This window comes from Sciurus carolinensis, chromosome 18, assembly GCF_902686445.1.
Source record: "Sciurus carolinensis chromosome 18, mSciCar1.2, whole genome shotgun sequence".
Taxonomy (NCBI): Eukaryota; Metazoa; Chordata; class Mammalia; order Rodentia; family Sciuridae; genus Sciurus; species Sciurus carolinensis.
In genome coordinates, this window is record NC_062230.1 from 7750994 (window position 1) to 7778261 (window position 27268).

The 27268-nt window shown below is 51.8% G+C and overlaps 2 protein-coding genes across 6 annotated transcripts; one reads left to right on the top strand and one right to left on the bottom strand.

Moving 5' to 3' along the window:
* Positions 1–1672: 1672 nt before the first annotated feature.
* Gnb2 (G protein subunit beta 2) lies at positions 1673–6804 on the bottom strand. Of its 2 annotated transcripts, none has more exons than XM_047532988.1 (10): positions 6642–6804; positions 4295–4440; positions 4009–4047; positions 3800–3906; positions 3413–3476; positions 3167–3329; positions 3008–3074; positions 2538–2739; positions 2232–2448; positions 1673–2151 (listed from the first exon to the last, which is right to left on the bottom strand). In XM_047532988.1, exons 2-10 carry the CDS (start codon positions 4349–4351, stop codon positions 2045–2047), a joined length of 1023 nt encoding a protein of 340 aa, XP_047388944.1. In that variant the 5' UTR covers positions 4352–4440; positions 6642–6804; the 3' UTR covers positions 1673–2044. The 2 variants fall into 2 exon arrangements, with proteins under 2 accessions (XP_047388944.1, XP_047388945.1); XM_047532989.1 differs by lacking the exon at positions 6642–6804 and adding an exon at positions 4759–4782.
* Positions 6805–14852: 8048 nt separating this feature from the next.
* Actl6b (actin like 6B) lies at positions 14853–27182 on the top strand. Of its 4 annotated transcripts, none has more exons than XM_047532984.1 (14): positions 14853–14957; positions 15413–15489; positions 15697–15862; positions 16085–16257; positions 20640–20737; positions 21234–21328; positions 21396–21502; positions 22169–22258; positions 22409–22470; positions 22594–22708; positions 22852–22932; positions 23028–23123; positions 23316–23402; positions 26913–27182. In XM_047532984.1, exons 1-14 carry the CDS (start codon positions 14933–14935, stop codon positions 26991–26993), a joined length of 1353 nt encoding a protein of 450 aa, XP_047388940.1. In that variant the 5' UTR covers positions 14853–14932; the 3' UTR covers positions 26994–27182. The 4 variants fall into 4 exon arrangements, with proteins under 4 accessions (XP_047388940.1, XP_047388941.1, XP_047388942.1 ...); XM_047532985.1 differs by having other exon boundaries at positions 16157–16257; XM_047532986.1 differs by lacking the exon at positions 22169–22258.
* The last annotated feature ends 86 nt before the right edge of the window (positions 27183–27268 follow it).

The window sequence follows — 27268 nt, forward strand, 5'->3', positions numbered from 1 at the left end:
GCGGGACTCAGACTCAGGCCTGCTGAGGAGCTTCCCCCACCGCTGCCATTACGGGGGACAGCCTGGGTGTGATGCTGAAAGCCCCAGCTCCCTGCCTTGCCACATGAATGTATTCTTTGGCCCCAAGCCCTGGCCTCACCCCCGTGAGAGGAGGCGGGGAGCAGTTCCTCCAGGAGCCCGGGAGGCTGCTTCACGGACTGAGTCCTTGTTCCTGTGAGGGGCAGGAGGGCCTTGAAGGGCCAGGAGTGGGCGGCTTGGGGTTGAGGCCTGCAGGAGGGGAACTGTCCCAAGGGAGCCCCCTGACCTGCAGCCAGCCATGTGGGTGTGGACCACCCAGCTCTGCGCCTGACCCCCCCCCCCTTGACCAAATGGGAGAGGAGCAAGTGGCCTCTCCTCTCCACGCCGTTTTTTAACGCTGGGTAAGGCTGGGGTCGAGAGTGGAGCTCTCCTGGGTCAGGGGTAGGCTGCCTTGCCTGTTGCTCACCGACTTCTCACTCCGTCAGTCCCCTGCCTGGGCTTGCCATCCGTTTGGTTTTTAGTAGTTTGTTTTCTCTCTTGGGTTTCTCACAGAACTTCTCCCATCGACCTCATTGCTCAGAGCGCAGTATTAGGGCAAGACTGCCGCTGACTCCCCTCCATGAATGTACTTCTCTGTCCTGCCCTGGGGAAGTGGGGAGTGGCCCCGGTTTCTTTCCCCTCTATCCCCAGTGATGATTTTTTTTTTTTTTTTTTTTTTTTTGCACCAAAGTGGCAACTGGGTCAGTGTTGGAGATAAAGCTGGCCTCGGGGTGGAAGGGCCCCTCCACCTAGTTCTCCCTGGTTTTGACAGTGTTAGCGTCCGTGAAAAGACAATATTCTCTCTAAAGCAATAAGGGGGTGATGGGCCAGGGGGAAATGTCTTGCTGCTGCTGGCCCCCCAGCTCCCCCTGCCCTCTTGCCGCACACTGGCATTAGAGGGGTGAGGGAGACTCCTGTTGTGACTGAATGTAACCACCCTCCCCCTGCCGCAGCCAATGCAGGGGGAGGGGGGACACTCTTCCTGTCTCTTCCTGCCCCTTCCCCCCAGCTAAAGAGACTTTGAACTGGGGGCCACGAGCCTGGAGAGGCCTTAACCCTGTGAGGAAGTGTAGGGGGAGCCCTCTCCCAACCCATCCCCTCTGAGAGTGGTCAATGTTTACAAGCCCTGAGCCCCCAGCCCAGGGACTCAGACCCCATTGCTGTCCTTTCCTAGTCCCAGTCTTCCTGGGCCCTTAGCCGCCCCCCTACCTGTAGGGTTTGGGGCCATGCAGGGGTCATTTTGTGTTCCCTGGTCTGCCTTGGACCCACCATCTCCCTGCCCTACCTCCACCCTGTGTGACTTCCCTTTCTTCTTCTTGCTCCTGTAAATACTCCTCCCAATAAAACTTGGTGTGTGTTCTCCCCTTCTGCTTCGTCTGCCGACTTTATTTGGGGAAAGAACTATAGGAATGAGGGCACAGCCAGCTCGGGCAGGGGAGGTACTGGTGGGCTGTGTACCTGATGAGTTCTCTGGCCCTGCTGGACAGGAGCGCTTCAGCCTTGTGCTGGGTTTCCCCAAGGCCTGCTGCTTTGGGCCTGATACCCCATTGCCTGTCTGCCCTTGGGCAGCAGAGATTCAAAGGAGGCAGACACAAGCAAGAGAGAAGACCAGGTACAGAGTTGGAATTGGTTCCTTTATGGAAAAACTGAAAATATAATAAAAATTAAAATAAAACCAGTTTTAAAAAAGCCAGCCCCTGGAGTTTCCACCTCCTGCCTCTGGCCCTCCAGAGGGGTGAGGCCCTGACCCCAGGGCAGCAAAAGGATAAGGGCTTTCTGCCCCTCCTCTTCCCCCATTTCATCCCCATCTTTATCTCCACAGTGGGGGCCCCCGGGAGGAACCAAACCTGGGTGGGGGAGCAGGGACCCAAGGCCCTGTGGTCCAGGGAGGGAAGCTCGGTTGTGTACCCAGCCCCAAAGCTCCCGGCCTGTAGTGTGGGCATGGGCAGGGCCCCTCCCAGCCTGGGCCCAGCTGGGGTTGGGACAGTTAGTTCCAGATCTTGAGGAAGGAGTCCCAGGAGCCTGTGGCCACAGCCATACCATCATCAGTGACCCCAAGGCAGCTCACACGGTTGTCGTGGCCAGCAAGGACACCTGAGAGGAAGAGGGACATAAGTGCTACCTGGGTGGTGCACCACCCTGCCTGCCCACCCATCCCAGCACCCAGGTCTCACCTGCGCGGTCGCCCTTCATGGCATCCCAGATGTTGCAGTTGAAGTCGTCATAGCCCGCAAGCAGCAGCCGGCCGCTGCGTGAGAAGGCAACCGAGGTGATGCCACAGATGATGTTGTCGTGAGAATACATGAGGAGCTCCTGGTCAGCCCGCAGGTCAAACAGGCGGCACGTGGCGTCGTCAGAGCCCGTGGTGAAGGCATAGCCGTTGGGGAAGAACTGTGGGACACAGGCCAGAAGGGGTGAGGATGCAGGGCCTGGGTCAGTAGCCTGGAAGGAAGGGACCCGCTCATCTCACCCTCACTTACAGCCACAGCGTTGATGTCAGATTCATGACCAATGAAGGTCTGTCGGCACATGGAATCCCTCACATCCCACAGCTTGATGGAGGCGTCACAGGCACCTGACACAAAGGTGCGGCCATCGGGGGCCAGTGACAGAGACATCACATCCCCACTGTGTCCAGCGAAACCCACAGTCTGCTGGCCTGTCTCAATGTCCCACAGGGCACTAGATGGGGGCAGAAAGAAGGGAACAGAGATGGAGTAAAGGACAGATTCCCTGGTTTCCCCTTCCTCTCCAGAGGAACCTCTCCCTGATATAGCATCTATGGAATGGGCCAGAGACCCTGCTTGACCCAGATCAGACAGCTTTAGGTACAGAGGGAACCCCTTGGAGCCCACCCAAAAAGGGAGGCTAGGTGCTCCAGATTGAGCACTGAGATGGCCCAGGGAGGGAATGTGGGTTAGCCCAGACTACCCAGCCCTGAGGGCCTTACCAAGTGGTATCCCCAGAGCTGGTGATTATTTGGTTGTCATCCAGGAAGCGGCAGCATGACAGGTACCCTAAGGAGGGGACAAGTCAGTGGAGTCTCTCGGGGACGGCAGCAAGGTCCTGACCCGATAATAGCGCCTTTACTAGGCCAGGCCCCACTCACCAGTATGGCCAGGCAGCTCCCGGCTGACCCTGACATTGCCCTCGCGGGTCTTGAGGCTGTAGATGGAGCAGATGTTGTCCAAACCCCCACAGGCCACAAAGTTCCCTGAGGGTGCGTAGGCACAGGTCATGACCCAGGAAGAGCGCAGTGGGATGGCATGGACCTACGGAGGAGGGGCGGCGTCCAGGGTCAGAGTCAGCCAGGGTCCACAGCCCAGTCCCACCCTGCCTCAGGCACCACCTCTACCTTGTTGGTGGTGTAACTGTCCCAGATGATGAGCTTCCCATCCTGGGAGGCGCTGACCAGCAGCCTGGTGGACAGCAGCAGGGGAGAGGCACAGGAGTCAGGGTACAGAGTCCTCCTCTAAAGGTACAATACCCCTCCTCCCATCTGAAGGGAGGTGCTTCTGAGACAAACCCCAGTAGCAGATCAGAAATCTTGGTCAGTATGGCCCTGCTTTCCTGAAGATGGTGGGAGTCAAAGTCTTCCCAAACAATGTGACACATGGGCAATCTGCACCCCACCAGATCTTTGAGGCTGCCTGCCCCCCATGCCACTCTGCCCACTGTAAAATCACCCTGGAGCACTTAACGTGAATGCTGAGCACAGAGCCCCAACCAACCACCCATGCACCTTGAGTCTGTCCCCCAGTGCATGGCATAGATTTTTGCCAGGTGTCCACGGAGGGTCCTCCGTGTTCTCATCTGGATTCTTCCCACTGGGTCCAGCCCAGCTGTGATCTGGAGGTGGACAAAGAAGGGGCTCAGGGACACCCAGGCAACAGAACCTCCTCCCAATCAGCAGTATGTCGCAAACCCTTGCTCCTCCTGGAGTCACCTCACCTGGGTCAGTGTTGAATCCCCGCATGCTTTCCGGGCATCCTGTAAGAGATGGCAGAGCCAGAAAAGCAGAGGAGATGGGTGCAGGAGAAGAGGGAAGAAGAGTAAACAAAGCAGGAGACAAGGCAGTGGGGGGTATGAGACATTGAGAAATTGGGGTACCCTCCCTTCCCCCCGCCCATAAGGCCCCAGGCGGCCCATTGGGGGCCGGGGACAGTGGGCAACAGCACACACAAGCTGCCCGGCCCTGCCCGCTCCGTCTTCCCATCCCCATCGGCCAGGCCCTCACCCGGATCTGGTTCCGGAGCTGCTCGGCCTCCTGTCTCAGTTGCTCCAGCTCACTCATGGCGCCGGGCCCGTGGGGCGGGGTTGGGGGCGGCTGGGGGCCGCGGGACGGGGGCTGGGGGAGGCAGCTCCTGGCCGCTGGCCCGAGGCCTGGGGGATGCAGGGCTGACGTCAGGCCTCAAGGCCGCCGGGGAAGCAGGGGCAAAGGCGGGGTCGAAGCGCGGCCCGGAAGGGGTAAGCTCGGCAGGGGGAGGCGGGCCGTGTTGTCCCCGAGCAGGGACAGGGGTCTCTGGCATCCGAGAGACGCTGCGGAGGAGCAGGCGACTTCCCCAATCTCCCTCCCGCCCCCCGGAAACGGAGCGGGAAGTGCAAGAGGAAGCGCAGGGGAAACCCCTCCCTCGGACAGCAGCCCGGGCGGGACACCCGCGGCAGGAACTGGGGTGGGGGGGAGTCCCTTCGAAAACAGACCTGGCGTCCGCCCCAGCCGCACAGGCGCCGCCCTCCCAGCACCTAATTTTAAAAGGGGCGGTGCCTCTTTAAATTCACCCCCACACGCCGCACACCCTCCACACACACCCCCAGCTTCGATGGTGGGGGGAGACAGGAGGGGGAAGCTGGGCTGTTCGTGGGGTTGCCTAGGCAACCGTCACCCGGACCGAGAGCACCTCATTGGTGAAATGCCCCCACCCTAGCCCCGTTGCCAAGGCAACCACATCCACGGCAGAGACCTGTAGGGTGGGTGACCCCACCCCCGGCCCCATCGCCCCCGCCCGACCCAGCCTCCGCCTCTCCCCTGAACCGGCCCGGGTGGCTGTTTACAGGATTTGGGAAAAGCCGATTGGGCACTAATAGGTTCGGGACGGCTCACCCCGGATAATCCCCGGGCCGGCTGCGCCCCATTAGCCGCCCGCAGCGGGTGGGGGCGAGGGCGCCGGGGAAAGCAGCCCGGAGCCGCTGCTCCCTCCAGCGCCGAGGCCACCCGCCCCGCCGCGCCCGCGGAAAGCCCGTGGGAGCCGCTCCGAAGTAATTAGGACTCCGAAGAGAGGCCCCTGGCCCCGAGGCGCGGAGCTGCTCTCTCCCAGGCGGCCGGCCCCGCCGCCCTCGGCACCCCAAGAGCCCAGCCCCGGGCTCGACGTCGGGACCCCGGGGACCTGGCTGGCACCGCTCCAGGGCCCGACGTCCTGTCCCCACCCCCAACACCTGTGCGATCTGGCCATGCACACAGCACTCTGCCGACCCGGGCGTCCCCCACCCAGCTCACACTTCCCAGGCGCTGGGCGTTCCTCTTCCCTACAGATATTTCCCCTCTGTAAGTTCAGCTTTCTCCGCCGGGGCCAGGAGATGCCACTCCAAAGGCGGGGGGTCGGGGAGACAGCCCCTTCCCCACCCCACCTCAGGTGCAGACAAAGCGCCTTCCTTCCAGATGCCAGCAGCCTAGGCCGGGCGGCAACGCCAGAGGCCTGGGGCAGAAGGAAGCAGGCCCGGAGGAAGCCGCTGGGGGTGGGGACGGCGCTCCCAGTTCTCGGTCCCCGGCACCCTCCAAGGCCCCCTCGACAGCTCCCGGGTTACGGGAATAACAGCAGCCAAGGCCCCCAAACAGAAATGGGGGTGCCATCGCATCGCAGGTCTGGCGGGCGAAAATGGGGGGCAGAGGAGGGTCCCCATATCTGGCGGCTGGAAGGCGAAAGCTGATGCCGCGCTGTGAAGCGCAGTGGGCCTGGCCTTTTGGCCCCCACGACCTCCATTTTGCCCTAAAGACAGCTGGGCGGCGGGCAGGAGCCTGAGAACTAGGCCTGGGTTAGCACTTGTAAAGGAAGTAAGGTACCGAGGTCTCCAGTGTAGGGCTTGGGGCCAGAAGCCCCGGCCAGAGACCAAATCGAGAGTAGACTGGAGACGAAGGCAAGGGTGGCCTCGCGGCCTTGCCTGTCTCTCCCTGGATTCTGGAGTTTTATAAGGCAAATGCCGGCAGGGGTGCGAAATGGGTGGACACGAGGGGTGCTATCCAGGGGTAGACGGAGGGTGGTGGTGGGGAAAGGGGGCGGGACGGGGCCTGGAGGAAGCTCGGAATTTAGCCACCCAATTATTAAGGGAGCAAGAGGCAGGCGGGGCTGGGATGGGGTCTGGAGTCAGGGAAATACCGCTGATGGTGCAGGGATCGCATGCATTATTGGGACCCTGGGTCCCCCAGTTCCCCTTCCGGGTTTGGAAGCGACGGGGCCAGAGGAAGGGAGGGGAGGTCTGGTGAGTTACGTCCGCTCCCAAGAGGCTAGATCAGAGAGACAGGAAGGGACATTTCCCCATGGGAATTTGGGGCTGGGGGGAATGAGCACTCCTTTTGTCAGCGGAGGTACCTGTGGCGGTAGGACTCTGCGAAGGGATCGCCGGAGGAGCGCGGGAGGTCCTGTCTTCCTCCGCGGCGGAGGCGGCAGCGGCGGCGACGCGGATGGATTTCCTCAGTCACCCCAACTCAACCGCCCAGCGCTGCTCTCCCCAGAGCGGAGGGATCCCGCCCGCCAGTGACGCGGCCGTCGCCGCCGCGCCCAGGGTCCGGGTGGGCGAGACCAACTAGCTAATGGGGGGAGGTCAGAAGAGAAAGCATCACTTCGAGGGCAAAAACTGACTCGCTCACAAAAAAGATACTACTTCACGCTATTTCGACGCAAAAAAGACCAAAATAATGGTTTGCTTCCTGAAAAGGAGTAAGATTTCTCCTTTGGGACCGGCAGAGGTGGTACCGGCATAAGGGAGGGTGGGAAAAAAAAAAAAATCGCTGGTCACGTGACAGGTCTCCCGCCCCCCCCCCCTCCCGAATTGGGCGGTTCCAGACCGGGAAGGGGAGCTCGAAGCCCCAGTTCTTGTTTAGCCACGCCCCTCCCTGGTGAGGCCCCGCCCCCTCCAGAAGGCAAGGCTAGAGAGATCCGAACTGGAGCAGTACTCCGCCCGTCTCCAGGCGGCTGGAGGAAAAGCTGCGATTTGGTTTGAACAGGAGCTGGTTAGGGCCGAATTTTCAGGCAATTCTTGCCCGTGCAGTTTATCTGCGTTGCCCAGTGGGCTTTTGTAGACCACCTTGTGCAGGACTGTATGCCACTGTAATAACAACTTAAATTTGTTGAATTCTATGCTTTTTATTTAATCCTCACATCAATACTGTGGAGTAGTAGCAGTATCCCAATTTTATAGTAGTGGAAACAGACCCAGGCTGCAGAGTTGAGATACAAATCCAGGAAGCCTTAAAGACTTTACTGTGCAGTTATACTGATAATGATTTCATTCTTTTTTTTTTTTTTTTTTTTTTGTATGGGGATTGAACTCAGGGAACTCGACCCACTGAGCCACATCCCCAGCCCTATTTTGTATTTTTTTTAGAGACAGGGTTGCTTAGGGCCTCGCTTTTGCCGAGGCTGGCTTTGAACTCGAGAGATCCTCCTGCCTCAGCCTCCCAAGCTGCTGGGATTACAGGCGTGCACCACCGTGCCTGGCTTCCATACGATTTCTTGATGTAACCCCACTGTGGACTACCGGAAGGGATGAGAATGTAAGTATAAACCTCAGTTTCCACATCTGTTCAATGAGGGTGTTGAAGCCGTCTGCCCTGTCAAGCTTTTTGAATGGTTATGGAATAGATCCCCGTGAGTTGTGAAAATGCTTTGGAAAGTTAAACAGCTGGGCTGGGGTTATGGCTCAGTGGTAGAGTGTTTGCCTATCGTGCATGAAGCACTGGGTTCGATCCCTAGCACCACATAAAAAACTAAATAAAAACAAAATAAAGGTATCGTGTTCATCTACAGCTAAAAAATATTTAAAAAAAAAAAAAGAAAGTTCAACAGCTTTCATGGAGTCCTCAAAACAAAAGAATCAAAACATTCATTAACCTCTGTGAAAGGCCCTAAATAGCTTTCAGAAGCACAACTTTTTAAAGAAAAAAAGTAACATTCTTTGTTCTGCATAAATTCTATTTATGTGCACCAAGCAACTCAATGACGTATTAGTAATAGATAATGGATGTCAATTAGACCTTAGAATTTGGAAGAGACCTAATAGATAAGTTTCAGCTTTCTCATCTACAAAGGGATGTAGTGGCTTCCCCCAAGCCATTTTAGCAGCCTGAGACTAGAACCCAATTCTGCCAAACTTTCTAGGGCATTTGATGCTGCTTCCTGTCCCTCTGGTTTCTGTATTAATGTGCTTCCTTGGTTTAACTCATTTGGCTAATATTACTGAACCCGAGTGGTATATCAGGCTCTGTCCTAGCACTGAGGATAACAAGCATGAACAACAGGTGCATCTCTTCAGCCTGCATGGACACAGAGATGGGTGTAGATGGGCAATGAAACGATGCTGGTGACATGGAGATGTCTTTTATTTATTTATTTATTTTTTGACAGTACTGGGGATTGAGTCCAGAGGTGTTCTACCACTGAACTACATCCCAGCCCCTTTTTAAATTTTTTAAATTTGAGACAGGGTCTCACTAAGTTGCTGAGGCTGGCCTCAAACCTTCTAACCTCTTGTCTCAGCCTCTTGAGTCACTGGGATTGTAGGCAATCGGCTTGGAGATGTCATTTACTAAGACCCAAACATTTTGGAAGGGATGCATTTGGAGAAGAAGATCAAGAGTTTTAGGATGGGATGTTTTAGATTTGAGTTGCCAGAAGAAAATGCTCAATAGGCAGCTAAAGAAGCAGGACTAGAGCTCAGCAGAGAAATCTGAGTTGGAAATGAGCCCCGAAAGTGAGTGGCACATTCAAGCAAATGAAATCATAAAGAGGTTCAGGGAAAAGACAAGATGGCCTGTCACCAAGCTCTGGGGAACTCTAACATTTAGAGGTCAGACAGAGCACAAGCTGCCAAAGGAGAAACCAAAGAGCTAAGAGTAAAATCAGGAAAATGTGGATTTCTGGACCCCAAAAGAAAAGCGTGTTCCCCAAAGGGAATGGCAACTTCGGTGGACTACCACAGAGATGAAGCGGGACTGCACTGTGTAGAGGATTGGATAACATAGAGGCCACCGGGGTCTTGGTTCCACCCAGTCGCAGTGGAATCTAGCTAGGGGTCTACATGCAGTGGACTTGGGGTGAGTGAGCAGTGAGGTCGTGGAGACAACCAAAGTCGCTAAGGCTTTGGGACTGTTAGAAAGATGGGGCAGCAGTGGAAAGAGAATATGGAGGCAGATAATTGGTCCTTTTTTGGGGGATGGGTGCGGTGCTAGGGTTTGAACCCAGGTCTTCGGACATGCTGAGCAAGCACTCTACCAACTGAGCTACATCTCCAGCCACAAGATATTAAGATATTTGCTTTTCGATGGGAACTACTTGAGCTTGTTTTGACAATAATGGGAAGGACAGAGGAGAGAGGTCAAGAATACAGGCAGGTAGGGAATGACCAGTGGGTGACCCACTTGTCGGAGAAGGCGGAAGCCCTAGAGCACATGTGGACAGTGGGGCTCTGACAGGTCACCAGGACAGGACGTGTTCCTTCTCAGTCTTCTCCTTGGCTCCGCTCCTCCTCAGAGGACTCTACAAAAGTTGCTTTTCCCAGGATCTTGACTTTGGCCTTTTCTTCTTATTTGCCATGTTATTCGTTAATGACTTCATCCTCTTCTGTGACTTTTTCCCCTAATTGCGCATAACTCTCAAAGCCCAGGTGTCTCTTTCCTACATGCAGACTTGGTATATGTCCAACTGTGGACCAGATGTCTGTATTCGGATGCTCAGGGACAGTGGCGTGCTGGCTTCGGCTCGTGCCAGCTCATACCAGCTCTCAAGAGCTCATTGTACACCTCTCTTCCCAACTCCTTGCTTAGTGAGTTCATGTTGGTTGTAGTAACTTGAAATTGGTGAGAGTATTTACATCTTGGAAATCGGCAAATGCTTCTGATCAGCATTTCCTTTTCCTGAAGACCGGGTTGTTAAAACATTTACTGCACACTGCTGTTTGCAAACAGTCTACACTCAACGTATTCTAATCTAAATCCTCTTCCCCTGGACCTCTTCCTGCCAAACCCTACCCTTTTCTCCAGTCTCTTGACCAGGTAACAGCACCACCATCCATCCAGAAGGGTCCCACTTCCTCACTCCCCATATCCAAAGAATGATCAGTTAGTTAAGATATAGGGTAAGCAGTAATAACAAAGAGTTCCCCAAATTCAGTGACTTCAGTGACAACTGCAAAATAGATACTCCAGAATGATCTTCAACATCTCTATGTCCAACATGGCCCAGGCAGCAACCACCATCATATCTGAATCACATCCATTAGGAAGCCACATAGGAAGAATAAGTTTTTTCCTTTTTAAGGACATCACTGATTTCTGCACAGAAGCAAGCAAAATGCAAGGAAGACTGGGTCATGTAGTCTTCACCTGTATACCCAGCTAGAACATTATTAATAAAGAAAAAGGGAGCTGGGTGCGGTGTGGTGCATGCCTGTAATCTGCTACTTGGGAGGCTGAGGGAGGAGGATTGCAAGTTTGAGGCCAACCTGGGTAACTCAGCAAGACCTGGTCTCAAAATAAAATTTTAAAAAAGGGCTGGGGATGTAGGTGAGTGATTACATGCTTGCCTAGCATGTGCAAAGCCCAGGTTTATTCCCCAGTACTGCAAAAAAAGAGTAAAGGGAGCAGGTATTATTGTCAATCTAGCTAGCTTTTTTTAATTGCTTCTTCTTCTCTCCTCTTTTTTTTTCCCCCTTTCTTTTCTGTCATGGTGCTGGGGACCAAACCCAGGGCCTTTAAGCGTGGCAGGCAAACATTCAGCCACTGACCTACATCCCCACCCCTTAGGGCTAGCATATCATCACCGGTGCATACATCTTATACATAAATCTATTCCTTCTACTGTATGCCAACTGCTGTTACCATAGTTCTTGCCTATTTCCTGGCCTCTATCATGGTCCCTTTCTAATCAGCCTACCAAACAGCTGCCAGAGATATTGCTCTACACCTGCAAATCAGGTAGTATCACTTACTTGTTCGAAAGCATGCAGTAGGCCTGGGGTGTAGCTCAGTAGTAGAATGCTTGCTTAGCCTGTGGAAGGCCTGGCCTCAGTCCCCAGTGCTGCAAAATAAATAAATCAATAAAATATTTGAAACCATGCAGTAGTTCCCCCATTGATTCCCTAAGAAGCCAAACCTGCATGACAGACAGGCCAGGTCTTGTCCTTCTCAATTCAGAATGCCTTCCACCCCCGACTCCAACTCCACTTCCCTGTCTGCCAGAAAGTCAGGTCATTTTCTGGGACTTGGTTTAAATGTTCTTCTCTGACCACACTGTTTTGTGTCACACTGCAATGCTGGCTCCATTCCCATTGCGGGCTTTATGAGGCTGTATTTCTGTACACTCACCACCAACACTGGGACAGGGGCTCCCTGTAAAACCAAGACACTTGGTTTATCTGGCAGAAGGGCTGGATAAGAGCTTGGCCAGCAAGGAACAGACCTTACAAGATGCCAAATCATTTCCAAGATGGGGATCTGAGGAGCCTGGCCCTGACCCCAGCACCTTGAATGTCGTTATCTCATGCGCAGGTTTGACCAGCCTAAATGTGGACTTGGAATGTGACAGCCTCTAGAAGCCTTTATTAAATTAATTGTTTAATCATTCATCTTTCTGCATGGACATTAAATTGAAAGTTACATCTAGTCCTCTGAGTCATTTTATTCCCAGTGCCTATTAGGCACCTAGAGGACATTGATGGAATGGATAAAAGCATGACAGCATTTGCCCCAGAATCAGCACTTTCCACATGCCTAGGCTTAAATCTCAACTCTGCCTTAACTCTGAGTGTCCTTGGGCAAGTCATAATCTCTCTGCCTCTGTTGTCCTTGGAAATTTGGGATCTTAATCTGGTTGCTATTGAGATTAAAGGAACTAATATTTGTAAAGCATTCATAGCAATGCCTGGCATGTGGCAGACACAAAGTGTCTACTAAATGAAAACAGTCACATGGGACTCGGGGTGTGGCTCAGTGGTAGGGGCACAGCTAACATGCGAGGCTCTGGGTTCCGTGGGAGCACTGGGGGTCGGGGTGTGGAAAGAGTTGTAGGAATGAACCATTTGTTCTTTAATTATTTTCCAGTTTTGTTCCCCACCCCCCACCCCCAACACTGGCCTCTACCATCAGCTTGTATCCAACCCTTCTTCTAGACTGAGCTTCTATTTCCACATATTCCAGAATTTTTCATGTCTTCAAATCTTTGCACATGCTGTTCTCTGTGTAAATCTTTCCCACCCTTTTCATCTATGTGCCCTTAGAAATATTTCCCAGTTCAGCTCAAACTTCATTTTTAGAAGCCTGCCCAGATTCTCAGAGACAGATAGTTGCAGGCATGAACCAGGCATAAAAGATGTCTGCTGAATCAATGAAGAGACAAATGTCATGTTAGATCCCATGACAAATGCAAATTGGCCACAGTTGGCGGGGAGGTAAATCAAGTCTTATACCTTGTTGACCATAGCTTTTCTTCCAACGACAGGAGGAAAATTCACTTCTCATTAATGAAAATTCATATTCTCATTACTTACTCATTACCAGATAGATTGTAGACTTCTAATGTGTATAATACAGTAAAGCCTCAAAAAAACCCTAAAGGACATTTTTATGACCCAATGTTTACTGAATAGTCCTGTGTACCCAGCTCTCAGCCAGGCACTTGATTCTGACGTCAGACTGAGTCCTCACCACAAGCTACCGTATGGATGGGAACAACAGAGGAGCACAGAGGTGTTATGAAACAGGTCATATCTCAGTTGACTGATAAGAAATGTGGGCTCTAATCCTGGCTCTGACCCCAGTGAGCTGCATGACCCAAGACAGAGCCCTCCCTCTATCTGGGGAAATCCTTGTAAAACGGGTGGGGGGTGGGGTGGGGGTTGAATTCATGATTGGTAAGGTTTCTTCTAACTGGGAAATTTTCAAAATCTGAAAAGCTTCAGGGGAATGGGGCAGGGAGAAGGGGTAATGGGAGTTTGCGAGGTGATTTCAGAAGTGAAGCAACATCATTAAATGTCAACAAAAGGAGAGGTGCAGGCCATGAATAGAATTGCTTTCCCTTCAGCATTCCTTTGATCCTCTCAACGTTTTGAAAGATGAAGAAATGCAGGTCTCACTGGGGGCAGTGGCCCCTGCCTGTAATCCCAGCAGCTTGGAAAGCTGAGACAGGAGGATCACAAGTTTGAGACCAACCTCAGCAACTTAGTGCCACGAGACCTTAAGGACTCTTGTGTAAAACTAAAACATACAAAAGGGCTGAGAATGTGGCTCAGTGGTTAAGTGACTCTGGGTTCAATCCCCAGTACCAAAAATAAATAAATAAATAAATAAATAAATAAATAAATAAATAAATGCAGGTCTCCAGAGTTTAAGGGGCTCATCCAATTCATCAAAGCCTTGATTTGTAGAGAGGTCAATGATTGACCAAGGATCACTAAGGAAAATTTCATTCTCCCAGCCCCTGAGTCAACTCTATTCTCTACAACTTATCCCTCTTGCTGATACCTGGCGTCCTCCAGGCTGGAAAGCCACATTTGAAATCAGAATCAATCCTGGGCATGTAAAATGTTATTGTCACCAGTAGATAACCCATGAACCAGCTCAACCCATCTGTCCTTTAGCAGGGAAAGGTGAGGTCTCCTCCAGGGTGGGCATCTGGTGAGCCAAGAACCTTCAGGGGCAGGGGGCTGTCACACAGTTTTCTCTTCCTGTGCCATCTCTAGTCTCAGTGCTTCACCCCCAAACAAGTCCCAATATACAAGTGTATCTATATTTGCATATGTCTACACATACACACAGACACCAACACACATATGCTCAACTAACCAGGCTGTCAGAGATGCTCTTTCACCTTCCCTAGCAAAACTGCCGGAAGGTGGGACCAGCAGCCCCAAAGAAACTAGGGGGTTACCGGAAAATCCACTTCTTGTTCAATGCCTCCTGAGAACAGGTGTCTGAATAGAGAGATGGGGCAAGGAGGCTAACTGTATTAGCTGAGTGCTTAGGTGTGAACGAGTGTGTGTGTGTGTGTGTGTGTGTGTGTGTGTGTGTGTGTGTAAGGCCCAGGCTCCAGGGATGGTCAAGGAAAAGAGAGGGCATCAGAAAGACAAAGATGGAAAGAATCAAAGAGAGATAGAGACACACCCCCCGTGGGTTTCTCTTTCTATCCTTCCTCTCCCCGTAATTTCATTCAGACCTGAGTGTGACAAAACCTTGCTCAGGAGCCTGTGGATGTATGACTCTTCAGGTTTGGGGCACCCTCATCCCCACCCTATTTTTTAAACCGAAGGGAGCAGGGACCCCATCAGTCACCATACAGAGTCCTGGTCTCCGGATGGAAAGGGTCTCCATCTCTTTCCTACTCTTCTCTCTGCTGCCTGTTTCGTAGGGCCTGTCTGCGTTTTATCTACTCCTCCCTCATCCCTTCACCGCCTCGGACCGCGGAGGCGTCTGCCCCTTTAAAGCAGCGGCCCCCGGCCGGGTTATTGTCTCGCCTCTCAGCCAATCCGCGGCGCCGTTGGGGGCGGGGGATCCAGCCTCCCGATTGGCCGCCGCGCGCCCCGCCCCGCCCGGGATCCCGGGAGCTGTCCGGCCGCCTCGGTGCTGATCCCACCGCCGCCCACGGGCCGCGAGCGGTGTTCAGAGGGCACTATGAGCGGGGGCGTCTACGGCGGAGGTGAGCCAGCCTTGGGCTTCGGGCTCCCATCCCCGCGCGGCCTTGCCCGCAGCCCTGCGCCCCGAACCCGCGCGACCCAAGCCTTGGGCACCCTGGGGCCTGTCACCTCCGCGCTCGAGCAGATCAGCGCGAGGTTTGTGTCTCCCGCCACCTCTACCTTCGGTCTCTCTGGATACCCTGCGCGCACCGGGCCTAACCTCTCCACCGTACAACCCACCTCCGCCCTGCCACTTCCTTCCCCTCCGGGAGAGTGGCCTGAACAAGGCCACTGGGGAAGAGGGACTCTGACAGCTTGACCCTCCACTCCCAGGACCCCGAACTCCAGGCCCAGCTCCCACCTGCTCCCAGCAGATATTGAGGGTGGCGAGACTGACTGTGCCCTGAGCTCCTCTTGAAACTGCCCAGGGGGAGAGAGTTTGGGGGAGGTCCCCTCACACGCCTGTCTCCCTGCACAGATGAGGTGGGGGCGTTGGTCTTTGACATTGGCTCCTTCTCAGTCCGCGCTGGGTACGCTGGGGAGGACTGCCCCAAGGTGAGCCCTTCAGCCCCCTCCCCAAAACCTAGGGCTTCTGGACTCCCCTTCAGGCTTCCTGGGACTCAGAGCTCTCACAGCCCAGCCCCCGAAGCTGTGCAGAGCGGGAATGTGGGAGTAAACCCAGGGGCGGGCTGAGGGCCCTGGGTGGGGTTGGACAGGGACAAGAGGGTGATCTCTCTCCCTGCCTATCCTCCCCACTCCCAGGCTGACTTCCCCACTACGGTGGGGCTGCTGGCCGCCGAGGAGGGGGGCGGGCTGGAGCTGGAGGGGGAGAAAGAGAAGAAAGGGAAGATCTTCCACATTGACACCAACGCCCTGCACGTGCCTCGGGATGGAGCGGAGGTCATGTCGCCCCTCAAGAATGGCATGAGTAAGGGGCCCCTACTCACCACCTCCTGACACAGACAGGGAGCACACCCCACCACCACCACCACCTGGGGTACAGCATCCCATACCCCCCAGTCTTTGTAACTGCCCAAGTCCCAGGGACCTCCTTACAGCTTCCAGCAGCTGCCTGGGATCCAGCCTAGGGGCCCACCAGATTCCTGGGAATGGGGGCTTTTCTGATGGAGCTGGACTCACTCTTCCCAAGACTCTTTTCCTTCTTGTCTCCGACCCCTGCCTGCCCACCTGCATCTCTCCACACTGGTCTTCTGCCCCCAAGTCGAGGACTGGGAGTGTTTCCGGGCCATTCTGGATCACACCTACAGCAAACACGTCAAGTCTGAGCCAAATCTGCACCCAGTGCTCATGTCGGAGGCGCCGGTGAGTGCCTCAAACAGACTCAGGTCCAGCTCTGGGGCCCCCAGCACATCCTTTTCAACATTCACCTCTCACTTCGAGTGACCCCTATCAGTGACTTCACCTACTTTTTCAGATTTCCCTTCCAATCCTGAAATCTTCAACCAGTTTCCTTCCTCCCTGGCTTCTCTCCTCTCTTCCAGCTCTATCCGCTCTGCCTTTCACTCCTGCCCCCAGTTCTTTTTTGACCCTTTAACTTAAAATCTTGGGTCAACATTACATATACACATGAGGAATCAATTTGCTTTTTAAAGTGGGTTAAAGTAAAAGCCTGCAGTTCTTACCCTCCTCTTTCCATTTCCCCCATTCCAAAGGCAACTAAACTGCTTTTCTCTTTTTAAGCTAGTTTTTTTTTTTTTTTTTTTTTTGTATTTTTATCTGTATCTCAAAATGTCACACTTAAATTACTGCATGATTTTTTTTTTTTCAGTACTGGGGACTGAATCCAGGTCTTTGCACGTGCTAGGCAAATGCTTATCCCCAGCCCACACATGTATGCAAGCATGTGTATGTACACACACACACACACACACACACAAACACACACATACTTTTTTCTTCTTTGAGACAGGGTCTTGCTATGTTGCCCAGGTTGGTCTCACACTTGAACTCCTACTGCCTCAGCCTCCTGAGTCACTGGGTTTACAGGCATGCACCCCCACACCTGGCTGCATTTCCCCCCCTAAGTTTTAGATATTTTCCACGAATTCCCCACTAAGGAAACAAGCATTTAGCTCTTTCCTCCCCCAGACTATATCACACATATTTCAGATTCCCTGCTTTAAGTACCATTGTCTTTAACATTTTTGAAAAGATCAATACTCTAGATCTATGCTTTTATTATTTTTTATCCTAAGCAGAGCTGAGCAGGCAATAAAATATGATTACTTTTTCTTTCCTGTGCAATTTTTTGTTCACTAGATCTGAAAATTGTCTTGGGTTTTATTTTGCTAGGTTTTCTATCTACTTAATAATGTGACCTATGTTATACGTTAGGTATCTATATATTTTCTCAAGACATTAATTGCATTAGATATTCTATTAATTTCATCTTCTTGAAGAAATTTCCCCAGGAACCTACTGACCTATTCCACTTTGAATTAGCAGCCCTCTACACCAAGAGCAGAAGTGACATCTGGCATCTCCTTTTCCCATCCCCTTAGAGAATCCCTTTGCTTCTTTCCTGTAGTGGAGAAGAGATTTGGTCCTTTACTACCCTGTGTTAGAAGTCCTGTTTCCTATATTTGATTCCTTTTCTTATTTTACTCCTTAGAAAGATCAGAGAAAGTAAATTTTTGAGGTTTTGCATGTACGATCTTGGATTGATAGCTTAGCTAGGTATCACACTCCCGGTTGGAAAAAATTTTTCTTCAGAATCTCGAAGGCACTTTTCCATTCTCTTCCATCATCTATAGTTGCCAGTGAGAAGGCTGAAACCTCTGACTACTGATCTTCTGGTGTGTTTTTTTCTTTATTTCTGAAGGTTTATAGATTTCTCACCCCATCCTAAGTGTGCTACGATTTTACTGTGATATGTAATGATATTGGTTTGTTTCCATTCATTGCTCTATGGACATAATATGTCCCTTCAATCTGGAAACCTTTGTCTTTCAATTCAATGAAAACATTTTAAATTATTTATTTTTTTATTTATTTCTCTTAATTTTCTCTGTTCTCTTTTTTAAAAATCCTGTTATTTAAATTTCGGGCCTAAATTGGCCCCCGGATTTTTTTTTTTTTTTTTTTTTTTTTTTTTTTTTTTTTTTTTGGTGTTGGGGAATTGAATACAGGGCCTCATGCATGCCAGGCAGACACTCTACCACTGAACCACATCCACAACCCTTTTCTCTTCTGTTTTTCATCTGTACCTTTTCCCTCTAGCTTCTAAGATGTTCCTCTCAACTTTACATTCCAACCCTTCTTCTGAGTTTTCCATTTCTTCTTCTGCATGTTTTCCACAAGTTCTCTTTTTGTTCCATGAATGTATCTATTTGAGCATCCTATTCTCTCTCTCTCTCTTTTTTTTGGTCCTGGGAATTGAACTCAGGGGCACTCGACCATTGAGCCACATCCCCAGCCCTATTTTGTATTTTATTTAGAGACAGGGTCTCACTAAGTTGTTTAGTGCCTTGCTTTTGCTGAGTCTGGCTTTGAGCTTTCGATCTTCCTGCCTCAACCTCCTGAACCACCAGAATTACAGGTGTGCACCACTATGCCTGGCTTAAGCATCCTGTTCTTGATTCCTTGATCCTTTTGTTGGTTCCTTTATTAAGGATAGTACTGATTTTGTTTTTGCTGTTGGAATCTTCCTGTATAATCTCTGTTCTTTCCAAGTTGCTTTTTTCTCTGCCATTTTTTTTGGGGGGTGGGGGTCTCTATGTCATTGTAGGGACATTTCTTAGATTCTGAAACCCCGTGGTTGTCTGTTTGTTGTTTAGTGGTGGGGCACTAAAGAAAAATCTGATTAGAAGCTCTGGTTCAGGGGACTGGGGAGTTTATTGATTGACCTTTGCTATGGGCTGATCTGAATGGAATATTTTGGGGGTCAGCAGACAGATGCTGTACCATACAAATATTGGCATCTTTAGATTTGGGAGGAGTGCTGGATTGAACCTAGGACCTCTCATGTGTAAGGCAAATGCTCTACAGCCCCAAACTGCATCTTTAGATTTTTGATGTGACCCCACATACTTCCTGGAGACGTGTTTGGCTCCCTCTTTCTTGGAGCAAGTGAGAGAATGGGGCTGGTATTCTCATAATGGCATCACATAATTCTCTGCCTTAGGCATAATGCCCTCACTCCAAGCTTGTCAAGTGTCCCATCAGTTCAGCAGTTTCGTTCTCTACAAACTCAGTGATATGGAGTTGGGGAGAGAAGTTAGGAGTCTGTTATGTGAGTAGCTTCAGACAATCTTATTTTAGATTTCCTTTCATCTCTACTTCCAGAGGTACCTGAAACCAATCCTGAGCCCTTTCAGGATTCTGTGGCTTAACACAGGTTGTTCCTGGCTTTTTCCACTGCTGATTTAAGAGTCGGCTTGCAGAACCCCACCACTTACCTATGTGATTCCAAGCTCCAATACTTTGTCGCTCTCCCCCCCACCTTTTTAAAAATATACTTCCTTTTTTAAAGTATTTTTTTAGTTGTTTGGTAATGGACCTTTATTTACATGCAGTGCTGAGAATCAAACCCTGTGCCTCACACGTACTAGGCAAGTGCTCTACCACTGAGCCACACCCCCAGCCCCTGTTTCTCTCTCTCTTTCTCTCTCTATCATTTTCCCTCCCCCCCTCCAACCCATCCTAGAACAGAGATTAATACGACATAAAATTAATCTTTCTAAAGTTAACAATTCAGTGGCGTTGAATACATCCACAGTGTTGCACAGCCTTAACTGTTATCTGGTTAAAACATTTGCATGATCCCGAAGAAGAACCCATTTCTGTACAACAGTTACTCTGTTTTTCTGTATTTTCTGTATTTATCCACTCATTCTTTGAAGGGCATTTGAACTATTTCTACTGTTTAGCTATTGAGTGCTGCTATGAATATTCATGTACAAGGATTTATTTGAGTACCTGTTTTCAATTCTTTTGAGTATGTAACTGAGTCCTAATGTTTACTTTTTTGAGGAACAAATGACAGTGACTGAACTACTTTACATTCTGACCAGCCGTGTAGGGGAGTTGCAATTTCTTCACATCCTTGTCAGCACTTGCTATTTTCTGTTTTTTAATTATTATTACCACTCTAGTGCACACAAAGTGGTATCTCATTATGCTTTTGATTTGCATTTCCCTACTGGCTAAGAATGTTTGATTTGCATTTCCCTGGTGGTATTGCTTTTCCTATGCTTCTTGACTTCTGTGGGTTTAAATCTTTTAAAATTGCCCCTTTATTAGAGTTTCACTGGGATCTTGGGAGGCAATCAAGTTAGGTGTTTATATGCAATTCCCATTATTACCCAGAAATCCTCTTCCCCAGCTTTCTTGCCTCTGGCTGATTCCAGTAGGGAAAGGGAGGACCTGGGGCCTGGGAGGAACCTGAGGTGTAAATTGTAACAATGAAGAGCACTGAGCCAGGCCTCAGAGGACCATGACTCCAGATCTAGCTCTGTCCTGAGAGTTTTCTGTGTCACCTTCCTCTTTGAGTTTTGTTTTCCTCAGCTTTAAAATTCTCTATCATTCCCACAATGTGACCTCTGTCCCCTAGTACACGTTGTGTGTGTAAGTGTATGTTGGCATGTATGTGTATGTGAGTGTGTGAGTGTATATGTAAGTATGTGCGAGTTTGTGTGTGAGTGTGGGTCCCTCCCGACTCCTCCCCTCCTGCACTCTCTCTGCAGTGGAACACACGGGCCAAGCGGGAGAAGCTGACAGAGCTGATGTTCGAGCAGTACAACATTCCTGCCTTCTTCTTATGCAAGACCGCTGTGCTCACCGCGTATCCTCTGGGCTGAGCTGCTCTGCTGGGTGGAGGGACAGGGTGGGGTGTCTAGGCCTGATTCTCAGGAGATCAGGGTCCCGAACAGCCTGACTCCTCCCTTAGCCGCAGTAGCACAGAAGACCCGTGGGCTGAGTGCCGAGGACCTTGGGAGTCCAGATGAGGCCCTTCCCCATTCCATGGATCAGGCTGAGCAGAGAAAGCAGGAGCTGGCACTGGGCAGAGGAGGAGGGTTATGTGACTCTGAGGCGGTTCCTTCCCATCAACCAACCAGCATTGCTTTTTTTCAGCATCTGCTTTGCACAGAACCCTGTGCTAAGCACTGGCAGGACAGGGACCCTATCTCCAAGAGATGGGTCGTAAACCAAATGGAGAGTCTTACAGACTGGAGGTGGGATGGACCCCAGGAAAGAGTGGGGGACCAGGCCAGACCCAGGGACCAGCCCCCCCCCCCGCTTGCTACAGCTGTCTCTTTGACGAACCCATCCTGCGTCAGCTTTGCAAATGGACGTTCCACGGGACTTGTGCTGGACAGTGGGGCCACCCATACCACAGCCATTCCAGTGCATGATGGCTACGTCCTGCAGCAAGGTGGGGCCTCCGCAGGGGCCAGGGGTGCTTTGAGAGGGCCAGATCCTGACACTACATCCTCTTTCAGGCATTGTCAAGTCGCCCCTGGCAGGGGACTTCATCTCCATGCAGTGCCGGGAACTCTTCCAGGAAATGGCTATTGACATCATCCCCCCTTACATGATCGCAGCCAAGGTGGGAACTCTGGGGAGTCCAGAGCTGCCACCGTAGAGTCCTGGGTACCTGTCAGCCCACCAACCCATGATATAGCAGACCAGAGAGCTGAAGGACCCCCCGAAGATCATAGGTCCAGTTCTTCATTTTTCAATCAAGGCATCAAAGATCCAGACAGACTGAGGGACATGGTCAAGGTCATGCAATCAGCTGGCAGCAGCATGTGTGAGAGCCAGTGTGGTGGTTTCTGGGGTCCAAATAGGCCTTCCTCTGCCATGTAAGAGCTGTGTGATCCCGAGCATGGTATTGAAGCTCTCTGGACCCCAGTTTCCTGTCCTGTAAAGAAAATGGAACAAAGGAAGAAGGGTTCAATGACCCTGCATGCAAAGGGCTTCTCTAGGCCCCACATGGGATGTGGCCCTGGAAAAGGCCTTCCCCACATGCCCTTAGCTTTCCCTGATTGGGCCTTTCAATCACCTGTACCCCAGGTGTGGATGGCACAAATGGGAACAGGTTCTCCAAGTTCCCTCTCCTCTCTGTAAAGGAAGGATGAGATATCCCTCTTTGGGGCAACGAAGCCCCCAGTGCCAGTTAGCTGCAGAGCCGGCGAGTGCTGGGGAGGCAGGTGCGTCAGGGGGTGGGCAAGCACTGGCTAGGGAGGGATGCTCAGAGGCTGTGCCCCCACAGGAGCCCGTGCGGGAAGGCGCTCCCCCAAACTGGAAAAAGAAGGAGAAGCTACCCCAAGTCTCCAAATCCTGGCATAACTACATGTGCAATGTGAGACACTAGAGAGGGTCCCCAAAACAGCTTCCCTCCCCAGCTCCTGGCCCCCTGCCTTGGGCAGTGGGGAGGGAGAGAAGCCCCACAGGTGGGGTGGGTGTGGTGCTCAGGAGGGAGGCCACGCCCTCACCCTTTCTTGATTCTCAGGAGGTGATTCAGGACTTCCAGGCCTCGGTGCTGCAGGTTTCAGACTCCCCCTATGATGAGCAGTGAGTGGGGCTCAGTGCTGGGGAGGGAAAGGGCAGAACTGGGGCTCAGGGGGAACCTATGGTGCTTCTTCTCTGGGGTCCTGTGTGAGCACCCCAGGCAGAGTCTTGATCCTTCCCGGGCAGGGTGGCTGCGCAGATGCCCACAGTCCATTATGAGATGCCCAATGGCTACAACACAGACTACGGTGCCGAGCGACTCCGCATCCCCGAAGGCCTGTTTGATCCCTCCAACGTCAAGGTCTGGCTGGGTGGTGGGTACTGATTTGGGATGGGGGCTGGCTGGAGTCCTTAAGTCCTAGCGTGTGGAGGAGGCTGGGAAGGATCACAAGGGTCGGGGAGAGGGGGCAAAGGGCCCAGAGCCCAGGTCACCTTTGTCCACAGGGCCTGTCAGGGAATACCATGTTAGGCGTGGGCCATGTGGTCACCACCAGCATTGGCATGTGCGACATCGACATTCGTCCGGTGAGCAGCCTGAGGCTGAGCGAAGGGGTCCGGGAGTCCTGGGGAGGCAGGGAGGGGTGGTTCCCTGCAGGCTCACTGCTCCTCTCTGCTCTCAGGGCCTGTATGGCAGTGTCATTGTCACTGGTGGGAACACGCTGCTTCAGGGCTTCACTGACAGGCTCAATCGAGAGCTTTCCCAGAAGACCCCACCGGTAGGAGTTCACCCCTCACCCAGGGCCCTGGACTCCACCCCCTTCAGAACCAAGCCCATCTTCCTTCCCAAACACCGAGTGTTCCGGCCATCAGAGCACACCTACTGCTCCCGTGGCTTCTTCCCACCTCCCAAGCCCTGTCCCTTCCCAGAACCTCGATGTCTGCTTCCCCCAACCCCTTTCTCCCTGCAGAGCATGCGTCTGAAGCTCATCGCCAGCAATAGCACCATGGAGCGCAAGTTCAGCCCCTGGATTGGGGGCTCCATTTTGGCCTCACTGGTGAGCGGGAAGGGGCCTGCCCTAGCGCTGAGTGTGGGGAAGGGGACACTGGGCATGTCCCACTGCCTTGCCAGCATCCTCGTTCACCCATTCAACAAACATTTACTTTTGAGAAACAGCAGCGCCCCCAGAAGCCTGGATGCTTCATCAGGACACAAACAGGGAGCAGAAAGACAGGAAGCTGGAGATGGGTTGTCCTCAGTGAGCAGAGGGGCTGTGCTGGAGGCTTAGGGCAAAGGAGTGATGTGATGACGACCCGCCCCTCTGAGAAGACTGTCAGGCCTGGGTCTTTATGATCAGTGTGTGAGCTGGAATCGAGGAGACCTTGCGAGAAGCCTCCTTCCATGGTCTCTGGACTCGTGGAGTGGGAACAGCAGGGTGGGTCGGGGGGAGAGTGAGGATCGAGAAGAGGAGGTGGTGAGTTTAGTCTGGATCAGCTGCTGGGGTAGGCACAAGTTGGGAGGTGGGGTGCAAAATGCATCCCTACACAGAGGGGATGGCAGGGCCACCAGAGGAAAGGACATCCCCTAGAAGGGGAGACCTCCAAGGAGACAGAAAGGAGGGTCAGAACATCAGAGGCTGGCTGGCAGCTGGAACTTAGCTCAGGGTTGGCACCTGTCAACCACACAGTTTCTGAAGGCCTCCTCTGTGTTTCAAGTGGACAGATAGCCTGAGAGTCCCTGACTTCCTGACAGTGACAGTCTACAGCCAAGACTTTTTTTTTTTTTTTTTTTGTGGTGCTGGGGATTGAACCCAGGGCCTTGTGCTTGCAAGGCAAGCACTCTACCAACTGAACTATATCCCCAGCCCCAGCCAAGACTTTCTTTAAAAAAAAAATTTTTAGTTGTTGATGAACCTTTATTTATATGTATGCGGTACTGAGAATCGAACTCAGTGCCTCACACATGCTAAGCAAGTGCCCTACCACTGAGCCCCAGCTCCAGCCCAAGAGCCAAGACTATTCAACAGAGGGTCACCACAAAGTATGAAGAGAGGATCTGAGCCAGTTGGGATCAAGGATTATAAACTGAGATGAGAAGAGTATGAACATGGAAGGCAAAGAAGAAACCATGGTATCGACTATGGGAAGGACCAGATGCAGGGCCAAAGGCAGAGGCAGCCCGATCTGAGTTTTAAGAAGCCTGCATGGTCCCTCGTGAGAGTTAGGAATGGGTCACACGAGGCCAGGCTGAAGGCAGGGACAGGAGGCTGGGATGTAGCTCAATGGCAGAGCGCTTGCCTAGCAGGTGCAGTGCCCTGGGTTCAACTCCCGGTATTGCAAAAAGAAAAAAGAAAGAAAGAAAGAAAGAAGGAGGAGAAGGAGGAGGCAGGGACAGAGCTGCTACCATCTCCACTCCACCAGGGCACAGCAGAGGCATGGGGATCAGTGAGTACACACTGGAAGCTTTTCAGAAGGTACATGGACAGCATGTGGACACTGCTTGCATGCAAAGAGAAAAGAAAGAGACAAGATCTGGGGCTGGGGTTGTGGCTCAGTGGTAGAGCCATTGCCTAGCATGTGTGAGGAACTGGGTTCGGTTCTCAGCACCACATATAAATAAATAAAGGTCCATTGACAACTAAAAATATATTAAAAAAAAAAAAAAGAGAGACAAGGTCAAGAATAAGACCCAGATGCTAGCTTAGGTAGGGGCTAGGTCAGCCCTAACCAAGAGGAGCACAATGTAAGACACATATTTAAAAATTTCTGCCAGGCCCAGGTGCAGTGGTGCACACCTGGAATCCCACTGACTTGGGAGGTCGAGGCAGGAGGATTGCAAGTTCAAAGCCAGCCTCAGCAATTTAGCAAGATTCTAAAGCAACCCAGTGAGACCCTGTCTCTAAATAAAAAAATAAAAATATCAAAAAGGGCTAGAGATGTGGTTCACAGGTTAAGCACCACTGGGTTCAATTCCTGGTACCAAAAAAAAAAAAAAAAAAAAAAGGTAAAATTAATTTCGAAGAACATACTTTATTTAATCCAATACATCTAAAATATTACTATTGCAATGTGTGACCAATATAAAAAGTTCTTAGTGAGATATTTCACATTCTTTACATGCTATACTTAGTCATCAAAATCCAGCAAATAGCTGGGTGCGGTGGCATATGCTTATAATTGCAGCGACTTGGCAGGCAAAGGCAGGAGGATCACAAGTTCAAAGCCAGCCTCAGCAACTTGGCGAGGCACTTAGCAACTCAGCGAGAACCTGTCTCTAAATAAAAAACATAAAAAGGGCCAGGAATGGGCTGAGGAGATAGCTCAGTTGGTAGAGCGCTTGCCTTGTAAGCACAAGGCCCTGGGTTCAATCCCCAGCACTGAAAAAACAAAAACTAAACTAAAAAAGGGCCAGGAATGTGGCTCAGTGGTTAAGCACCCCTGGGTTCAATCTCAGTACCAAAAAAAAAAAATCAGCATCAGCATATAGGCTCAGTATGGTGGCACATGACTGTAACGCCAGTTACTGGGGAAACCTAAGGAGGAGGATCAAAATTTCAAGACCAGCCTGGTCACCTTAGTGAGACCCTATCTCAAAATAAGAAGGGCTGGGGATGCAGCTCAGGGGTAGAGTGCTTGTCTAGCATAAGCAAGGCCCTGGGTTTGACATCCAGTACCAAAATAAATAAATAAATCCAGTGTATGCTTTCCCCATAGATCATATCTCAATTTGGATGAAGCACATTGAGATGGCCAGTCACCATTGAGATGGCCACTGCTTTGACGTCACAGGCATAGAGAGCGAGACGGATCAAAGAAGCCGGTTTAGGCAGGGCCTGGGGGAAGATGGCTAACTCAATTATGGACCTGTTGAGTTTAGGATCCAGAGGAACACTTAGGGGCCTGTGTCTAAGAGACAGCTGGGTATTTGCCTGGAACAAGAGATTGGGTAGGACTGGGGGTGAATGAGCCAGCCCAGGAAGCCGGTTCTCTGCACTGAGAAGAGAAACAGAAACAGAAGCCAGGTACAAACACTAACTTTCAGGTGAAGGCAGAACCATCATCCAAGAGAAGGAACAGGATGAGATGCCCTGTGTAGGACCCCTCAAAGAGCAGGCTTCAGTAGAGGGTGTTATAATAGTTATGTGGTTTCAGAATGGTGAGGGAGGAGGAAAGATTTTTCTTGGGAATGAGGGCCACTTGAGTGTGTGCCTGTCCCCTGATGGAGTGGGGCCAGGATGCAGGACAGAGGGATGTATGGCGTGTGTAGAGGGGTGTTGGGTGGGGGGCTAGCCTAGGCGGTAAGAGCCACCACTCAGCTCAGGAACAGTGCCTGGCTCAGGGCAGACAGGTGCTCAGTGAACCGTGGTGAATGAATGAATCCTTGATTGACTGATGCTGTCTGTATTCCCCCCAATACAGAAAGAGGGACCAGGCGGGCAAGGGAGGGTGAGACCCGGAGGGGCCAGGCCAGAAGGAGGAAAGGCTTCGGTGGCGTGCGGTGGGGTGTGGGGCGGCCCCTCCGCGCCCCCCAGAACTGCCTTGACCGCTGTGTCGCCCTCTCCTCCCAGGGAACTTTCCAGCAGATGTGGATCTCCAAGCAGGAATACGAGGAGGGCGGGAAGCAGTGCGTGGAGCGGAAGTGCCCCTAAGGGCGCCCCCTGGGCACACACCCACCTGCCCGCAGCGTTGCGGAGAGGGGGACAGGAGAGGGGTGTTCCGCGGCCAGGCCTCCGCCAGCGCAGATCGAAGCCCTCTCACCCCATGTCCTCATCACCCACTCCTCTTCCCCTCTTGTCCTCTTAGATTGTGACGTTTCTGAGTTAAAAGAAGTAAAAATCGTTTTAAGAAAAAAAAAGGTTGACCTCCTTGGGCGTGAGGGGTGGGCGCAAGGGTCTGAAGGGAGGCGAGGGGAGGGCGCACCTAC